The sequence below is a fragment of the Paramisgurnus dabryanus genome, chromosome 6 (genome assembly GCF_030506205.2).
Source record: "Paramisgurnus dabryanus chromosome 6, PD_genome_1.1, whole genome shotgun sequence".
NCBI lineage: Eukaryota > Metazoa > Chordata > Actinopteri > Cypriniformes > Cobitidae > Paramisgurnus > Paramisgurnus dabryanus.
Window position 1 is genome coordinate 8,749,660 of NC_133342.1, and position 19,701 is coordinate 8,769,360.

Here is a 19,701-nt window from a genome sequence, read left to right on the forward strand (position 1 = left end):
CATATTCCAAAAAAGTGGTATCGGTGCATCCCTAATTATATCCTCATTTCTAATTCTAATCTAATGACTTTAGGACAAAAAAGTTCAAGATGTGTTTAGTGCCAAGAGATGTCACATTAAATACCGTACTGTTTGTATAAAAAGAGTGAAAATAAATATGAATGGACATTAAAAAATTTCTTAATCAACAAAGCTGGTGGTGGTGGCCTAACTGTGCGTTCACACCAGCCGCAGTAGAGGCGCCAAAAACGCGCTATTCACGTGTAGTTGGATGCTTGAACATTTTGCGTTTACTCGCTTCATTCGCGCATGAAATTCTACTCATCCGAAAGATTCACGCAGAAATTCACATCATGGGAAAGGCTTCTGCGACAACACTCGCTCCCTGTAATCACGTGACTACTAGAGAAAGCTCCTTATTGGTTAATGTGGCGGGAATATATCCACCAAAGTTCTGATTTTTCAACTTACCAGTTTCGCCCAATTCGCACCGTGCCATTCGCGTGTACTGTGCCGCAGGATGCCTATTCGCGTCTTTGCATTGACTTAACATGTAAATCACTCGCGCTTGCCGCCTCTTCCGCGTCTGGTGTGAATGCCACATAAGACTTTTGCACAGTACTGTATGTTGGCAATGTAACAGCCAAAAAACATGCATCCAACTTAATTTCACAATAGATATAATAAACATACTTTGGTTGAGTTTCCATCAAAAGTGAAGGGAATCTTTTCAAATTTCAAAAATAAAGAAAACCAAACAAATGCGAATTAGGTGCATTTTCAAAAAAGTTGTTTGAGCGAATGACGGTGGTAAACAAGACACGCTGAGAAAATCGAGACAGGACTGCATTTATTTATGATTGGACAAGTTATACATTTACTAGCAGTGCAGCTTGTAATTGCCAAACTGAATGCTGTGTACAAAAGAAGGAATGCAGAAATTGTGGTGCAGGCACGAGCAGCAAGGGCATTACGACGACGCCAAGCCCCATATATGATAAAGACAACTGAAGCGGAAACAGCTACACAATCAGTGCCATGGGTTTTAATGTTCAGAATTTATTCAGAAAATGCGTTTCCATCTCCAATTATTTGCATTTATTTTTTTAAGTCACAAACCACCTCAATCAAGCGTAAAAAACTTTTTTGCAAGTTAAGGGATTTTTTTTTCACGTTTTTTGATGTGGTATTTTAAAATGTGCATAAAATAAGTGTGATGGAAACCGAGCTATTCTTTTAGAGTAAATAATCTTGTAAGATTTTGGCCTAAAGAGGTTATTGTGCTTGGACCCTGCTGATAATGGCTGCTATATTTCTGTTTAGTTTACTGTGGCTTTTGCTCACTCTTTCAACATTCTCCTGATCTCTGTTCAGTTCTTTCATAATGCTTGTGTAATCTTCACCTTTCTTTTCATTCCTCACTCTTTTATCTCCACTTCCGTTAAACTTTCTTTTATTCTTAGGTCTCTCTCTCTCTCTCTCTCTCTCTCTCTCTCTCTCTCTCTCTCTCTCTCTCTCTCATTCTGTCATTCATTATGTGAGTAATTGTCTTCCCACAGTAAAAATTGAGCTGGTCTGTCAGCTGATCAAAGCGTTTACTTTCTCACCTGAGACTTTGCTCTTTTGCCTTCTTTCTCTTTTTGTCTCGCAGACGTCTTTCTCTTCTGTTCTTTTGTTTTGTTTGTCTACATGTCATGCCTAACTTTCATTGAGTGTTGTCATCCCTTATTATGTGCTGTATTCACTTTTTATTCAGAGCTGTATCTGTAAAAAGAATAATGGTATAATAACACACAGCACATACTTTATATACAATCAGTCAGTCAGTCAGTATGTATGTGGACATTATTTAAAGTGGGTCTATAAATCGACCCGTTTTAAAATAGTGAACCCAAAGAAAAATAACACAACGGGAAAATTGCATATAAAATCTTCAAATCCAGCCCTGCCTTATTTCAGAAGCCGGTTTCACTCATTCACTCATTCATACATTGGATATACCATGGGGGAAATTAGGCATATGATACTTCCGCTTCATGGCGACTTTAAATTTATTTTCAGTATTCACTATCTTACAATTTTACAGCAAAATATTAACACTATGCTTTAGTTCTGTCCAAATCTCTTCTGGTTATGTATTTTTGAGTTGAGAATCTATTATTTATTTCAGTTCGGTTAGCTCTTCCATCCCGACATGCTCCTCAATTCCCCCAAATCAGGACTGTGTTTAGATGATAAGATGCTCGTCGATAGATCTTCGTTTTGTATTTCAGCCACCAGATTTTGGTTTCAGTCAATCACAGCCAACCACCTTTTGCCTCCTGGCCACAGAATCTTTAAGCTGTAAGATGCATAAATCCTCCCAAATCAGATTTGTGAAGCTCCTCTGACATTGTCGTCACATAAATCCAATGACCATCCTTAGCCACCTGTTGTTTTTCAGAGATGACATTGGTTATTATTGGTTAACATGATGTCATTAGTAACATCTTCGATCTGGGGTCTCATTTATAAAAATGCTGTGTAGAAACTAGGGTTGGTTAACAATGCTCACGGTTCGGTTCGTATCATGGTTTTATGGTCACGGTTTCGGTACGGTTAGGCACTGGCAATGTTCCGAAAACTATTTTAGTTATTAACAAACTTATTTTTTGTCACTTAAACGACATCTGAGCTTTCTGTTAAACAAAGTGCATTTCCAACTCTGTTTTTACCAGATGAGCAGATTCAAACACTTCTTTACCGGCATAGAGCTTTCCATTTTACAATCCAAATTGTAATCTGCTATCACCTTAAAGGCGCTATAAGCGAATAATGTGCGACGTCACTTCCTGTTGATGTTTGAACTGTTTTCAAACAGACAGAGCGTAGCTAACTCCTCCCCCTCCCCCTCCCTTCCGTGCTTTCATGAACGCGCCCAACCCCCACCCCCAAATCCTTCTTGTCGTTTATTGGCTGGAATACTTTGTTTCGTTTTGTGCTGCTAGGTTTGGCCATTTGTTGATATTGCCGTTTGTGAAGCCTGGGCTGTCTACAGAGATCGCGTTTTTTTACAGTTTGATCAGCGGACAGGCAGCAAGCAGATAGTGAGGAGATGTTTCCGGTATGTAACAAAAAATGTTTTATGGTCTAAAACGCTTCAATTCGCTTAGAGCACCTTTAAGTAACTTCCGGTTGCCATGGATGTCGAAATGTCTTTCTCTGTCAGTTCTCAGTTTTAATCCGAGTTTCATCATAGATGTATAACTGCTGCTAAAGTACATTAGGTGAAAGGGTGCTGTCTAGCATTTCAAGAATTTTAAACCGCATCCTCTACAGCCCAAGGGCGTCACTGCTTTGACAAATGGCAATAAAAACATTTAGTGCGTCTGTTACACATTGTTAAACTGCATGTGTTCCTGTCTGAATTACCACTGTGTATAGTAGTGGCTGTTTAAATTGTTTCGGCGTTACCTGCGCTTGCACGTAATCTCGCAAACAGAGTCATAAATTCTCCCTAATGTCATACAGAAGCATGCGGGTCTTGAATTTTGAATTTTTATCAGTTTGTCATGTGCAGGCTTATCAAGTGATTGACATAGCTCTACTACTGTAAAGGACGTGAGACACAATTATTATTATTATTATTATTATTATCTGCTATAGCTCTTTGTCGTGTTTCGTCTCAAATGCGTTACTGTTTTATAAGAGAGTGACTAATAAAGCCCTGTGCAGTACTATAGGCTAAGATATCTGCCCTTTCAAACTAAACTTTTCATACTAGATTTTAAATATGCACACACGTGAGAGAGCAAGAGAAAGAGTACGCGACGCGCAAGATGTGCGGACGAGACGGACACCGAAAGTGAAAGTATACCCCGCTACCTTTCACTCTACGTACTCCCCGATTCACATGCGTCCTTTCCATATGGATCACGGATCAACAGCGATTCGTCGTGGTACTTTCAAAAGTGCATCTGAATCGATCGGAAGGTGCTGTATCGATGCGCGCATCGCCAGGCGTTCATGACGATGTATCGTCGTATCAATATTTTGAACACAGCACTAAAATGTACTTAGGGGACACCAAAGAATTATTTTACGTCTTAAAAAATATCTTATAATCTGACCCCTTTAAAAATGCAAAAAACACACATGCGCCACACTTTCAGATGGGAAATCCGCAAATTATCATCTCCGCTTTTAAACAATGCCCAATTAATGTCATTTACATGTAAAGGGCAACTTTTAATGTTTAAAGCTTTTTTAAGCTGAAAGAACGGCTTATATTTCCAAAAACCTTTCGTAATCGGACAAGCAAAAGTGCGTACGTGTGCTCGGACCCTGAAGTGGCGCTAAGCACTTATTCACATCAAAGTTAGTTAATAAAAATTACACATGAACCTTGCCGTGGATTTTTGCAAACGCACACTATAAAATCAAATCTGTGCGTACGCACACTTTATAAATGAGACATCTGGACAAGATCAGAGATCTTGATTTATGTGTCATGCAAATATTTATTGCATTTTTCAGAAAGGCTTTGACTGTAATCTTCACTAAATGCAGTGTTTGTGAATTTAATTAAAATTAAAACATTTTATTATAGAGATTTACTGTGGTCAAGCCTATTTTGGCTGCTAAAGAAAAACTTGTTTTGTCCAAAAACAATCAGCAAATTAAAAATGCACAAAGCTTCATCGTTTACTTCTGGCATTTTAGCAAATTCATAAAATAATTTAGATTTAGAGTTCCCAGACCTTGGATGAAGATTAATACTGTTTTCTTTCGACATCATTCTCTACAAACACTTATAAAAGCACCAGCTTGCCACAAGCGCATCAGGAAAATGAAGGGCTTTTATGTATCTGTCTTTTTGTAATGGTGAGGTCTTTGTAATTGGTGTCAGGTCATATAGCTGTGCTCCTTCAGGAAAGCGACAGGTCTGAGAAAATCCTCACAGCCCACCAGGTCACTCGCATTTCATTCAGCCCACACAGCACTCAATCAGCAGCCTTCAAGATTAACATGGCAGGGAAAGAGAAAAGTGGCGTGACTCTACTCGTGTTTTAACAGATTCTTTGGACCTGAAGTGACTTATCATACATTAATTGCAAAGGCAGTGTCTCCAGACCAATCATGGGTCTCGCTCAAGAGCTTCGTCGTAATAGGATCCTCTTACAAACTTTACAGTTCGTAGGTCGCCCCAACTGGGACAGAACCGCCAACATTCACATTATCTGCCTGCCGGTTTAACCGTGAGGTCTGCATCGCTTCTGTCAACTTGACCCCTTTGAGTAGATGCTTCAAGTCGAATGATTATTACTGGAATGTGTTTTCTCAGCATGTCAGATCATTGCTGTCTAACATATCCATTTTTTTTCATTTTTACAGTGACACATAATCTATAGCTTGCTGAAAACAGGGCACTGAACGAGTGCATGGGTTATTGTAAGCATACAAAAACCTCTCTGCTTGCTGTAGCCTACTCAACACTTTAATTGAAGAACAATAAACAATTTTTGCATGATAAACGATACGTTTTAAGCTAAGGTTTAAGTAAGAAATATGTCTTTTTTTAAAGAAATATAGATTTTTCACAAATTAATTAAATTACTAACTGTAAAGTTTTAAAGTCCCTGTAAAGTCAGAATATAAATGTGTTCTGAGTTTGTTACACCACAGATAAATGTGTTGTTAAACACCCAACCAAATTTAAAAGAAGGAAAAATAAATAAAATAATTAAAATCTAGGAATAAATATGCACTCAAGCGGTGGGTGTCCGTTGTTGGAGCTGAAACCACGCCCACTCGTGGGAAAGCTGCCATCTTTCTCAACTTTCAAAAACCGCTACAACCTGAACCTGAATGGATTCGCGCGGTGTGTTAATAATCCTGCCTAAAATTCCTGTACTCAGAAATGGTAAAAAACGATCATGAACTCGTATTTTTGTTGTGTTTCAGCAATACAATTTTCAAAATTGACTTTACAGGGGCTTTAACTAATTCAAGTTACAATGAATACATTTTTTATGGAATATTGTAGTTTTTTTAATAAATGATGTGTGCTTCATTTAATCTTTTATCAGAAACATTAAAGAGTAACTAAACCCTAAACCAACTTTTTTAGTTAACGATCTGTAAGAATGGGGCTTTATTAGTGATTTTCATTAATTTGAGTAACTTTTTTGACATTTGGGTATCAGTGATGCGCAGGTTAATGTACAAACAACTCGCACCCAACCAACATTTGCAATTAACCCCCCCCCCACACACAAATCGGACCGCAAAAAAAAAATTGTACCCGACCCGCGTCCTGGCGTGCATTTTTTTAAAGTAGTAATTGTTTAAAATAGTTAATTGGTATCTTAATTTCAAACGACCCGACCGACCGCGTCCTGAATATCATTAACAATATTTTTGGATGACTCGTAACCACGGGTGACCGTAGGCAACCGCTCATTTTTGATCAACCTGTGCATCACTGTTGGGTATAGAGTGCTGCCCTCTTCAGGTTGAATGGTGGCTGACCACGCCTCTGCCTACAGAGAGACACTTCTCAGGTGCACGCCCCCTCCACTAGGCTCCGCCCACTTTCCCAGCATTTTTCAAATATTGCCAGTGGGTGGAGTCAGGCTCTGACCTGGGCTGCGTTCAGCCCCGACAAAACGTTGCATAACGTTTATTAAACAGAAACGGTGATGCATTGAACACCCTGTTGTGATGACGCAAGAGTTGCAACTACGGTAGCTGAGAGGCCATTCTTTGTGTTCTTTTTTAAATGTTTCTAAAGCCTGATGAAATCGTTATAAATGTGTGTTTAATACTGTAAAATACCCTCGATGTTACAGTCACTGACCTTGCCGTCCAGAATGAAGGACAACATTCCAACTTGAACCCATTGAGCGAGCTGTCTCTTTACTACCGCATGGTTTTATACATCTTGCCGCTGATTGGGCCGACATTTCTGACACACCCACCAAACAAGAGAAAACGCTTCTAAAACCTGTTGCACACCGTTTCCAGGAAACATGTCGTTCAACCCGGAAACCGTAGCAAAACGTTGCGCACCGGTGTGAGTTTGAACGTGCCCCAGGTGTTTAGTTACCCTCTAACCTCTTCACTTCCTGTCACGAGCAATAGTGAGAGGGCGGAGCTATCGGAAACTTGTTTCTGCCTGGAAAAAGATTGCTGTGATGGCCCAACTTCCAACAACCCAACCACATGAACGAAGTCTCGCCCTACATTTTTCTGTTTTCAAAGGCCGTTTCACTTGGAAATACGTAATGATGTGAAAAAGAAGACAATGTTAGTTTTAACTAGAATTTGCAATTGAACTTTTTTCCAGAAAAGCAGTTTTTCCCATTTTATGGAGACAAAAAATGTATGGCTTTTTGTCTAAGCGTAATTATTTTTTATTACTTTGTCAGGTAATTTTTGTCACAATTAATGTAAATAAGATCTTCGATCTGCTCTATAAATCAGCATTTTAAGCATTAAAAATGAACTGCAAGCTGTAGTTTATTCTGCAACAAAGCTCCTAAATTACTGTGAAGCCTTTAGAAAACCAGAGGCACTTGAGGATCTGGAGATGAATCAGTACTGTGTGTCATCCAAAAAAAGTTTCTTTCAGAGTTATTTCTAGAAAAGAAGCAATTTTCATTTCAGAAGCACTTCTTTCTGAGACAGCTAGTGAGACCTTTTAGTTTCTTGTAAAATAAAACTTAAAGACTGTTGACAAAAACAGAAAAACATCAGCATTTTTATGAAAAGAAGTTGATACTATTCCAAAACTCATTTTAAAATGTCCATTCACAGATATGCGCTAATCCATTCCCTGCCCATACTACTACGTAGGGTAGGGTGGATCATTTCTTTTAAGTTCCTTCACTTGCCTCTGTAATGCTGTCTATAGATTGACACCATGTTAAAATCATCCTCTGCCACTGCAGTCGCCTTGGGATACTTTAATTTAATTACATCCTCGTCGAGGCCTTAGGAAATGAAACGATTCCTCTTGGATACAAATGAGAATATGCCATTTATCACCAGCCTTTCTGTATGCTGCAAGTGGTTTTCCTGCCCGATAGCGCTTTTTACTTTACGGGAAGATTTTTTTTTGACAGCGTTACGGTTAGATCCTGTTACAGATAGGAAGGCGAGCTTTATTGATCCCCAAGAGGAAATGTAATACGGCAATCATGTACGTTGTGTAGCATTCGCTTCCTCAAAGCAGTTGGCAGCTGCTGGGAGTGGACTTAAGTCTGTAGTGGGATACCTAGACTTTAAAAATCCAATTAATTTGTATAAAACCACTAATTTAAAGCATTAATTCCCATAGAGGGGTTTGTGTTCCCCAGAGTCTACTTTAGTAGCAGATACCAACCACAGTGTATGAAAAACAATTTTTGAAACAAATTAATGTCTTTAAAATAATTACCAATAGCGAATTTTTATTTTATTATTTTTGTTTATTTGTTTTTAAACCCAATGATCTTCAATGGCAAAGTTCACACACAAACACACGCTAGCATTTATCGTCAAGGCAAACAACACGTGTTTGGTCCGATTGCACTTTTTTTACAGATCCAAAAACTGTTTCATTTCCCATTATAGTTGTTCTTGCCTGTCACAAGTCTCATTTGCTTCTGTCGTCCCTTGTGTGCTCCATGTGCCGAATCCTTCATCCCGAGAAAGGGGGGGAAATATCAACTGCCTGTCATGTCTCTTGTTTCCATGGTTACAGGCCATTGTGGACACGGTTGACAACCTCCTGAGGCCAGAAGCCCTTAAATCCTGGGAGGACATGAATTCCACAGAGCAAACACACGCTGCCACCATGTTACTCGATACCCTGGAGGAAGGAGCCTTTGTCCTTGCAGACAACCTGATCGAGCCCGCTGTCGTCAGAGTGCCTGCCGAGAACATCAGTGAGTCATTTTACATCAGCCTTTAACTTTTGAAATATATGACGAGGTTTCGCGTCGAGCCACCTGTCAGGGCCGACGCTTAGTGATGGTTTACGAAACCCATTTGGTAAGAATTAGAATTGGCAAGTGGCTGTGCGGGAGGGAGGCAGGGAGTAAGATTACCTTTCACTATTTCTCTGAGTGAGTTCAACCGTTATTGTAGTGCATACTCTTGTTCTCAAAGTCCTCAAGTGCCAGCATGCTCGTCTTAGGGCCATTTCAGTACAGGCTGTTACATAAGACACAAGTGTGAATGCCAAATGCTGTGTCAGGTTTGAATATAAACTTCTTTTGTTGTAGTTTTTTCACAAACAAACTTTAAACATTGAAGTTTCTTAACTGTGGTATCAATGCATTATTTGCTGCCATTTAATACCTTGCTTTAACTCATTCCTCGCCAGACATTTTTTGAAAAGTTGCCCGCCAGCATTTTTTGTGATTTTGTGTCGTTTTAAAAAATGCCTATATTTAAATAAATATAAAAACATACAAATATATCAAATGAAAGAACAGACCCTCTGCTTTCAATCAAACAATAAACAAACAAACAAAACATGAAAAAAGTTTCATCCTATCTTATTTTATTTTTCTCTGATACACTCTTAAATATGGGTATTTTTTAAATACAAATGTTTTAGCAAAAAGCTGAAATAATTGCATTTTTGTGGAATTTTGTTAGAAATCAGATTCAGAATGATTTTAAAAACATGCACGGAGTTAAAAATAAGTAAATAACATTTTGGCTTCAGTTTATTCATGAATTGGGAGGTGCGCCATCTAGTGGATAATCGCGGTTAATTGCAGATTAACAGAAAAATTAATCAGGAACACGTTTTTTTTTTTTTTTTTTGCAAATGTTTTCTCTTAATTGACAAGATAACTTATCAAAGAATTAATAATGGGCCTCAACACTGATGCATTCAGAATAGTCTATCTTACCAGTTCACCTCCAAAAATAATGGTTTCAAGTAGAGATGCACCGATATATCGGCCAATATTCGGTATCGGCCGATAAAAGCAATTTTACATACTATTGGAGCGTGAATCCATATACTGAAATGCACATCTGATTTCTTTCAGAACTCTTTGCATTTACTTTAAGACAAAACTGATTGTTTTTATGAGAATAATTTTCAAGAAAGAGAAATGCTGCATTTACATGCAACTAATCCCACAAATCACATTGTTGCAATAGAATGCCAGTGCATTTCTAAAAAAACGCATTTCTAACTTGAACTTTTTTCTAACTTAACTTGACATCTTAAAAACACAACTCATGGTGTGAGATATCGAAAAAACGTAACAGCAGTCAAACACGTCGACCTAGTTCATGTTTGCATAAACCAACACTTAAAACGAAATCTGTCCCATGTGATCGGCCACTTGCGGTGAACAGCTATTGGTAGAAATGGATACAGCGTTCATTTCTGAAATGTGGATGTAGAAGTTTTTCTGAGCAGATCCTCAGAGGTAAAGGAAGTGTAAAGCAGAGATCTATTATTTATCAAACATGCATTAAAGCAGACTGCACAGTATGGATATCCGACAGAACAGCTTGGACGAGTCTTTCGACAGCAGCTTCATCCTCTGATGTTTTGAGTGAAAGTTTGCTGGTGTTCAGATATGATTTAAACTATACTTGACTGAACATGTTTTTTTAAAATACTGCTTTGCTCCGTTATGTTTTTCAATTGCAGGATGTTCTCCACAGAATAATATTTTAAACCAAAATTTCTCATGATGAAATTCTCGATATAAGCGATGATTGAATTGATCACGTTTTAATCGTGCTGTGCAAGCATTTTAACAATCTACAGATCTCACAGCAAGGTAGTCCATGTCACTTTTGAAAAACGTTTGGGAGGATATCAGCCCGCCAGTAGGTCCAGGCCTTAGTAGATCAAAAGGCTACTTTTTGCAGAATCCTTCGTGCTCTTCTTTTAACACAGCGCGCACCCCTACGCTCGTCTCTGCGGATATCACCTTTCCCTGTCAGTCCACAGAACGAGAAGACAGCGTAAAGTAACTCTAAACGCTGCAAACGCTTGATGTTTCGTTTAGGGAACCTTTCCCGGCAGATTCGATCCTGGCTCAAAAAATCAGTTCACTGATTGCGATGTTTATATCCGGAGATATGAGAATCTGCTAAGCGGCGGAGAAAACAGGATTCACTGATTTGCTGGAATGTGACTCTGACAAGAGTTTACAGAGAATGAGTCAAGTCTCAGATCACATTTGCGGTTTCATTTCAGCCTATCTTAAGATTTCCAACCAAGGTTTATTATTCTTCACCCAGTCCACGAGCTGTACACATCTACATGTGGACTGTAGAAAATTTGCCAATGATGTGACAGTGTGGTAAAACAGGATTTTCCAAACTTTTTATATCGCGACCCACTTAAATAGGTATAATCTATCCTGGGACCCACCAATATATTTAATTGTAAATATGTATCATATTTTATCATATATCATATTAAAATCATTTTCATTGCCTGTCATTAGTTGGACTAAACTGTTCTTGTGTCGTTCACCCCTATTGTCAAGCAAGCGCCTTACTGCAACCCATCTTATCCCACTGTGTGACCTACAAGTGGCTCCAGACCCAACTGAGACATAACTTGAGCACTTAACTTGTGTTTGTTCTGGTTAGTTCTTTGTTTATGCAAACAAAATCATAAGAATTGTTGCGATTTATAAAATAAACCGAAATGTTTTTGCACAAGGTAAATATTATGAAGTGGCAAACAGAAGCGGCCCTAAAACAGAACCTTGGGAAACACCAAAAATGTTTATCAACTATGACAACAAAATGGTAAAGATAAAGCAGAACTCGGAAAGGTAATGCCAGTGAGATTTCAAATCTGCCCTTAGGTCATGTAGTAGATGCAGAAAGATTAGAGTTGTGCTGTATGACTATGGGTCTTTCAATTAAGTTGATATGAGCTAATTTATTGTAGTATATTGTGAATTTTTTTTTTTTGATTTAGGTTAGGTTAAGGCTTTTTTAGGGATAGATTTAGTCTGGCAATCCAGGTCACAAAGTACTCAGATTATAGTTTTTTTTCAAATTGTTCATTTTACAGCACTAAAGTAGATCTAAAGTTATCTGTAAAAAAATGCCTTAGTTGTGCAGTTGTTTGTCAGTAATTTACTGGCAACAGTTTGTTCAAAGTTAAATGAACATTAAACAATAACTAGTCTTTGTCTTTACAGCATAAAACTATAAAACAGATTCATGCGAAGCATTCTGGGAACCAGAAATCCTCATCAACCTTTTTCTGCTTTTATTTTTTTTTCAGATTTTGGTTTCCAGAATGCTTTGCTTGAGGCTGTTATTTTAGTTTTATTCTGTAAAGATAAAGACTTGTTAATGTTTAATGTTCATTTAACTTTGAACAAACTGTTTCCAGTAAATAACATCCATTTAAATCTACAATAAGTTACTGGCAAACAGCTGCCATTAATACTGTCGTTTCTACAGAAATTTTTAACAGTAGTTAATAATCCATTAGATAAATATTGAAGGCATGCTTAAATAAAATAAGTTAATGAATCTTGAGATAAACAGGCAGGATTTTGTGCTCTCAAAAACTGGGGGCATGTTTGTTGTGAATGCTGAAACCACGCTCACTCGTGGAAAATGTGCCGTCTCAACTTTCAAAAACTGCTACAACCTGAATGGATGCTTGTGAATGTGTTAGGGGCGCCGCCCAAATAATCTTGAACGCAGAAATGTGGAAAACGTATTATGTGTTTCAGCAAAACATTTCTAACATTTATAATATAACAATTCTCTGAAATGACTTCACACAGACTTTAACTCTTTTAGTAACCGTCCAACCCCTGGTTATTCTAGATAAAAGCACATTTGTTGTATTAAATAGAAAAGGTACCATGTTTTGGCTAAAGCACTTAAATATAAAAATATTCCCATGAACACTAAAAGCCACCAATTAAGTTATTTTCTTTTTATAGAAAGGAAATGCCATTTCAGACTGTTCAGTTATTAGGTCATAGCTTCATATTATCTGATTTCATCATGATAATCTGGATTATGGTAATTGGCCTTTGATTAAAGTCAACACGGAATCGAAAACGAACCAATTTATGCACTGGTTGTAAACTATTCATCAGTGCATGTTATTCCAAAAAAGAAAAAAAGATTTGATTTTATAATCTTTCATCAGAATGTAATAGCTCACTTTACGTCTGACAGGGCTTTCTCCTTTAGCTGCCGTCATCGAGTGGAAACTGCCACTTTCCAGGATCAGATCTGTTCCCAATGGATAAATACATCATAATGTGGGAATGAAAATGGCTTGCAAATGTAGTATAATGTTGATGTAGACAAATTAAAATGATTTGTTGATCCAGAATTTGTATTTTTATTATTTACATACTCTTATGTCACTACTTTGACACGCATGACACGAGCACTCAGGTTTTCCGTGGAACTCAAGAATGGATCCTGTCGCTCTCAAGCTTAAAATGGATAAAAAAAGATCAAATAAAATAGCCTTAACGACTTGGCTATATAGGTTTGGAGCTTAAAGGGATTGTTCATCCAAAAATGAAAATTTTGTATCATTTAGGCTGCATTTACACTGGCATAAAATTGGATTTAGTGCTCACATCTGACACAGATCGGATATTGCTGCACGTGTGTAAACACAATTTGTTTTTTTACCAAGATCCGATTTTTTCCTATCCAATCTGAGCCACTTCCAAATGGGTGATTTTCACGAAATCCATGCTAAGGTCTGAACTATAGAATATTAACTTTTTTTTTTTTTGATTATCATTACTGCAACATGATATTACATTCAATTTATGCATTTACAAACTCATGTTTAGGTTATGAGAACTAAAAAGTTGTCCATGTACTATGACAAACAACATATGGGGCCCTATCTTGCACCCAGCGCAATTGACTTTGTCAGTGACGCATGTATCATTCGTATTTTGCGCCGGCGCACAGCGGGGTTTTTCCCTCCACAGATGCACGTCAGCAAACTAGGGAATGAACTTGCGCTCCCTGGGCGGTTCAGCGCAAAAAGGAGGCGTGTTGCGGCGCAAACCATCTCTTATGCTATTTTGCAGTTTCAAAAAACAATTGCGCTACTAACCAAAAAAAACTAGTCTAAAGTCAGTGGCGCGTTGCGCGTGGTTCATTATGCTATTTTAAGGGCGCATGCTTGACCATAATGTATAGCGTGCACAACGCGCATACACTTTGCTTATCTAATCTACACAGATGCAACAGTTATTTTTGCAAATCATAAATTGTTACACTTAAAAATATTAATACACGAGATAAGGGGAATCATAGTGGTGAGCATTGTGGTGATATTTTTTATTTATTCTCATTCAAATAACGATTAAAATATTTTCATAACTTTGTTGTGTGGCTGTATTACGTTTATTTTATGTAAATAATAGTTAAAATGTTTTCATAAGAAACCTTAATGTATATGAACTTGATTTGTAAGAGTACTTTGGGGTTGGACCTTGCTTGCGTTTCTTGGGTCCGATTTCAAACCCCCCAAACCCTTTCAGCGGTGAGGGTGGACACAGCGATGTCCTCTGCTGGCGTCAAGTCCTGAGGCAGATCCACCTCCCGTTACACGGCGTGCCCGATTTATGCTGGCAAGCGTGGGATTCCCCCGTACAAGAACGTGGGTCTCCTCGGCTGTAAACCGCTCCTGGCGTGCGCCTGGTAAATCCGTCATAATAATAGCAACCCGCCATGGAACTTGCGCCCTTGCGTTTAAAGGGAATGTTGGCTAGCGTTCTGATTGGTTTATTTGACGTTACGCCCAAACCACACCTATGAATAATGAACCTACTTCAGACCAACCTCTTATTGATTTGCGCCCGGCGCAAGAGTTATTTCTCACGCCGGGAAAATAGCAACAGCGCCCAAGATCCGCCCACAAACTCACTTGCGCGTTGCGCTTCGCACTTGCGTTTCAGATCGTTAAAATAGAGCCCTTTAACTTTTATCTGGAAACGTGATGACAAAGACAATGTGGATGATGATGATGATGCCGAAGGGTAATCATTAACAATGGCCTTTACTTTTAAATAAGTGATGATGATGCAGTATCCCCAGTTAAGCTAACATTCTGTCTGGGCGGGAGTTTAATGTAAACACGGACATCGGATATAAGGCGTGTCATAAAATCGGATATGGTCAAAATGTTGGATCTGTGCATTAGGTGTTATGGTTTGGTGAAGGATGAACCCAAATGCAGACTGAGATGAACACTAAAGACTTTTATTGAGACAAAACTGAAAACAAAAACCCACGAGGGGGCAAAACAATATAAACAAGATACTAACACAGGAAGTGAACACTAAACAAGACTAGACTATAACTACACTTAACTGGGTACACTTAACAATAAACTAGACAAAAACACTTGATATATATAAACACTAGACTTGACTTTTAACAGAGTACTCACAGGTAAGGGCACAATGCACAAGCACAGGACAATGAATACAAGAGGATTAAATAGGGGAACAAATCAAGAGGGGAACAGGTGATATAAATCAAACAATAATTGGATTTAATGAGGATACAAGGGGGCGGGGTCAAGAGACGAGACTGAGAGCACATGGCTAGGAATAAACAAAGCCAGTGCTCTCACACAAAACATGGGTCTGTCATGGTTCTGCCACAAGACTAGATAAAACAAAGGACAAGATGGCAGAACCATGACAGAACCCCCCCCTTAAGGAGCGGCTACCAGACGCTCCCCAGGGGAACACTAAACACGAGACATGACAGACTGGAAACTAGACAGAACCCAAAAAAACATGACAAATAACAGCAATGGTAAACAATGAAGAATTACAAAAGGGTTGGGGTGACACAATAAAAACAATAAACAAGGGAGGGGGGGCGGAGGCAAAACAGAGTTCAGGTGAGGAAGTCCAGGTAGGGTGGAGCTGGGTGGGCAAGGGATCTTGGGTTCCGGGGTAGTGGAGGGCTTGGGACGAGGAGTCCGGGCAGGCTTGGTGGGGATCTTGGAGGGAACAGGCTTGGTTGGGGATGCAGACTGGGTAAGGGGTACAAAAGGAGGCAAGGTAGGGTTCCAGGGCGTGGTAGGGGTAGATAAGGGAGCAGACGGGGGCGAGCCAGGACTCACTGGGTAGGGGAGAGAGTTCAGGGAGGACATGGAGACAGTGGCAGGGGACCAGGCAGACGAACGGGTTGACAGTGCTGGGGAGGAAGCAACAGAAGGAGCTGGAGAGACAGGGGGCGCTGCGTCCGGCAGCGGAGACGAGACAGGAACCGAGACAGGGGGCGTTGCGTCCGGCAGCGGAGACGAGACAGTGACAGGGGGCGCTGCGTCCGGCAGCGGAGACGAGACAGAGTCCGTGACAGGGGGCGCTGCGTCCGGCAGCGCAGACGAGACAGTGACAGGGGGCGCTGCGTCCGGCAGCGCAGACGAGACCGTGACAGGGGGCGCTGCGTCCGGCAGCGCAGACGAGACCGTGACAGGGGGCGCTGCGTCCGGCAGCGCAGACGAGACCGTGACAGGGGGCGCTGCGTCCGGCAGCGCAGACGAGACCGTGACAGGGGGCGCTGCGTCCGGCAGCGCAGACGAGACCGTGGCAGAGGCTGCAGCGGTGGCTGCGCAGACGGCAGAGGCTGCAGCGGTGGCTGCGCAGACGGCAGAGGCTGCAGCGGTGGCTGCGCAGACGGCAGAGGCTGCAGCGGTGGCTGCGCAGACGGCAGAGGCTGCAGCGGTGGCTGCGCAGACGGCAGAGGCTGCAGCGGTGGCTGCGCAGACGGCAGAGGCTGCAGCGGTGGCTGCGCAGACGGCAGAGGCTGCAGCGGTGGCTGCGCAGACGGCAGAGGCTGCAGCGGTGGCTGCGCAGACGGCAGAGGCTGCAGCGGTGGCTGCGCAGACGGCAGAGGCTGCAGCGGTGGCTGCGCAGACGGCAGAGGCTGCAGCGGTGGCTGCGCAGACGGCAGAGGCTGCAGCGGTGGCTGCGCAGACGGCAGAGGCTGCAGCGGTGGCTGCGCAGACGGCAGGGGCTGAGGGTCCACAACCCCTCTCCTCCTCCTCTTCTTGCGTGGACGTGGTGCGGTGAACGGAGCAGGTGGGATGAGCGCCGTGGTGGGAGTGGCAAGATCTGTGGAGGACCCCTCGGACGCTGACTCCCACGAGATCCTCCTCTCGCGCTTCCCCCGGAGGTCGGCAGGCTGGGAAGAGCCTTCGAGAGCTGGAGTGGTGAGAGCCGGGTCCTCCAAAGTCACCACACAGATGGTGCGGCCCTCTGGAATGGTAGGCAGAGTGGCAGATGGTGATGCCCTGGTGGGAAGCTCCTCCCGACACAACTGGTCCACAACCTCACGGAACGGGCGGCGGATCAGGCCCTCCCGTTCAGGCAAGGGAGGAGGGACGTTGAGACCCGCGATAAAGTAGGAGTTGAGGAGGGTCTCTGGCAACAAAACCCTCCTCGCTTCCACATACTGGGCATACCCCCTCAGGGTCCTCTCTTGCTGGGGAGGAAATGGGGCCCTGCCCATCTTCATGTCGGCGGCTGTCGACTGCCACCACAGTTGTAGGTCAGCCGACTGCCGCCTGGCGGGACGACATGGGTTGTCTGCTGGGTTCTGTATTGGCTTGTGCATTCTGTTATGGTTTGGTGAAGGATGAACCCAAATGCAGACTGAGATGAACACTAAAGACTTTTATTGAGACAAAACTGAAAACAAAAACCCACGAGGGGGCAAAACAATATAAACAAGATACTAACACAGGAAGTGAACACTAAACAAGACTAGACTATAACTACACTTAACTGGGTACACTTAACAATAAACTAGACAAAAACACTTGATATATATAAACACTAGACTTGACTTTTAACAGAGTACTCACAGGTAAGGGCACAATGCACAAGCACAGGACAATGAATACAAGAGGATTAAATAGGGGAACAAATCAAGAGGGGAACAGGTGATATAAATCAAACAATAATTGGATTTAATGAGGAAACAAGGGGGCGGGGTCAAGAGACGAGACTGAGAGCACATGGCTAGGAATAAACAAAGCCAGTGCTCTCACACAAAACATGGGTCTGTCATGGTTCTGCCACAAGACTAGATAAAACAAAGGACAAGATGGCAGAACCATGACATTAGGACTTAAAGTGTAAGTGCAGCCTTACTCACAACTTCATGTTGTTTTAAGCTTTTGTGAATTTCTTTTTTTCTGATGAACACAACATCTAACAACATCTTAAACAAATGTCAATGGTTACGTTTAAAACAACATGAGGATGAGAAAATGATGACAGGATTTTCATTTTTGGGTGAACTATCCCTTCAAATAAATCTCAAAAGAGTAATTTTATTTTTGGTGAAGTATTCCTACAAATCTAATATGACAAGAAGTTTTAGGTTAAAGGAAAGTCCCTTTTCCATTCTGGGAATCATGACTATGTCTGCTAAAGAGTTTAAATCTATTAAGGAATTATATATACAGTTGGCATCAGATAAAGAGTCTACGGTACATATTGTCACCAACACTGACGCTATTGTGCATTACATTTGTGATTTAGGTAGACTTTTTGGATGCGTCTTAGTAAGCAGATATCGTTATTTTTGTCATTTCGAATGGATGCAGTTACTGCTAGTGAAAACGTTGAGACAGACAGAGAGGTGGGATTTGAAACAGAATAGATTTAGCTCAGGTCTCAGCATGCGGCAGCCTTGATTTCACTGTTCACATAGCGAGAATCCAGCCCAGGGCCCTGCCAGCGGAGTTTATTAGTAATGTGATCTCATTCATATAAGTCAGCTTTGTGCACTCATCTGTCGTTTCACTGCACAGGCCTCCGGGTTGCCATGGTTTTCCCTTTAACCTTGGCTCAATAGTTTTCCACCTCCTTGATTTTCAAGTCGTCTGCATGAAAATTTCTCCTTAAACTTGCGCTATGCTAGTCATGTTTTTCGAATGATAGATTCACCCCAATCATTAACATATTCCAAACCTTTTTGTGTTATACAGTAGTTTTTATTTTCCATTTTTGTACTGGAACAGAAAAGGAGCACATTTACAGAATATCCAGCCTACTTTTCTCTTTATTGTATTAAAGGTGCCAAAGAATGCATTGAAATAATTTGTTGTTGAAAGCTACATAGAAGGTTTGTGGCTTTAATAAGTGCCAAAATTATTCAGAGACGTTTTTACATGTCCATTTCCAACCCAAGGATTTGCCTTTAGAATGAAATGGTCTATTATTACCTTATTTGGAGGGTCATGAATAATAATGTTGAGCTCTGCTCTGATTGGCTGTTTCTCAGAGAAGCTCCTTCAGTAGCTCTGTGTGTGTATAAACAAACCTTATGTTTGAGTAATAATCAATTGTTTGGAGATTGTTAAAGGACGTTTCAGAGTGGTAAGTTTGTGTTTTTTTCAGTATGGACTTCAAAACATAACTGTAACGTCAATAGTAGAACTTCAGCTTAAACATTAGCATATAGCGTTAACTAGCATATAGCGCTAACTCAGCAGTCACAACTTTGTTTTTGTCATTGTAACAGCATTGTACTTAATTTAATACGTAATGTGTACATCTCGATCGTGTTTAAAGCTCACGATGTGTTATTTCCATGTACAGAGCTCTTATTATTCATCTATGCCTAGATAAATACAGTTTTGCATTTTACGGCACCTTTAAAAGTGGCGTATTTCGTTTTTGTTACCGTTTGAATGTCAAATAATCG

The 19,701-nt window shown here is 40.7% G+C and overlaps 1 protein-coding gene across 6 annotated transcripts in view; it reads left to right on the forward strand.

The window, feature by feature from the left end:
* Positions 1-19,701, forward strand: part of adgrl2b.1 (adhesion G protein-coupled receptor L2b, tandem duplicate 1) — a 144,138-nt gene that overhangs the window by 88,909 nt on the left and 35,528 nt on the right. For all 6 annotated transcript variants that reach the window (XM_065262394.2, XM_065262395.2, XM_065262389.2 and 3 more), the window contains one exon: positions 8,726-8,909. In XM_065262394.2, coding sequence (XP_065118466.1) covers positions 8,726-8,909 — 184 coding nt within the window. The remainder of the gene's footprint in view (positions 1-8,725; positions 8,910-19,701) is intronic.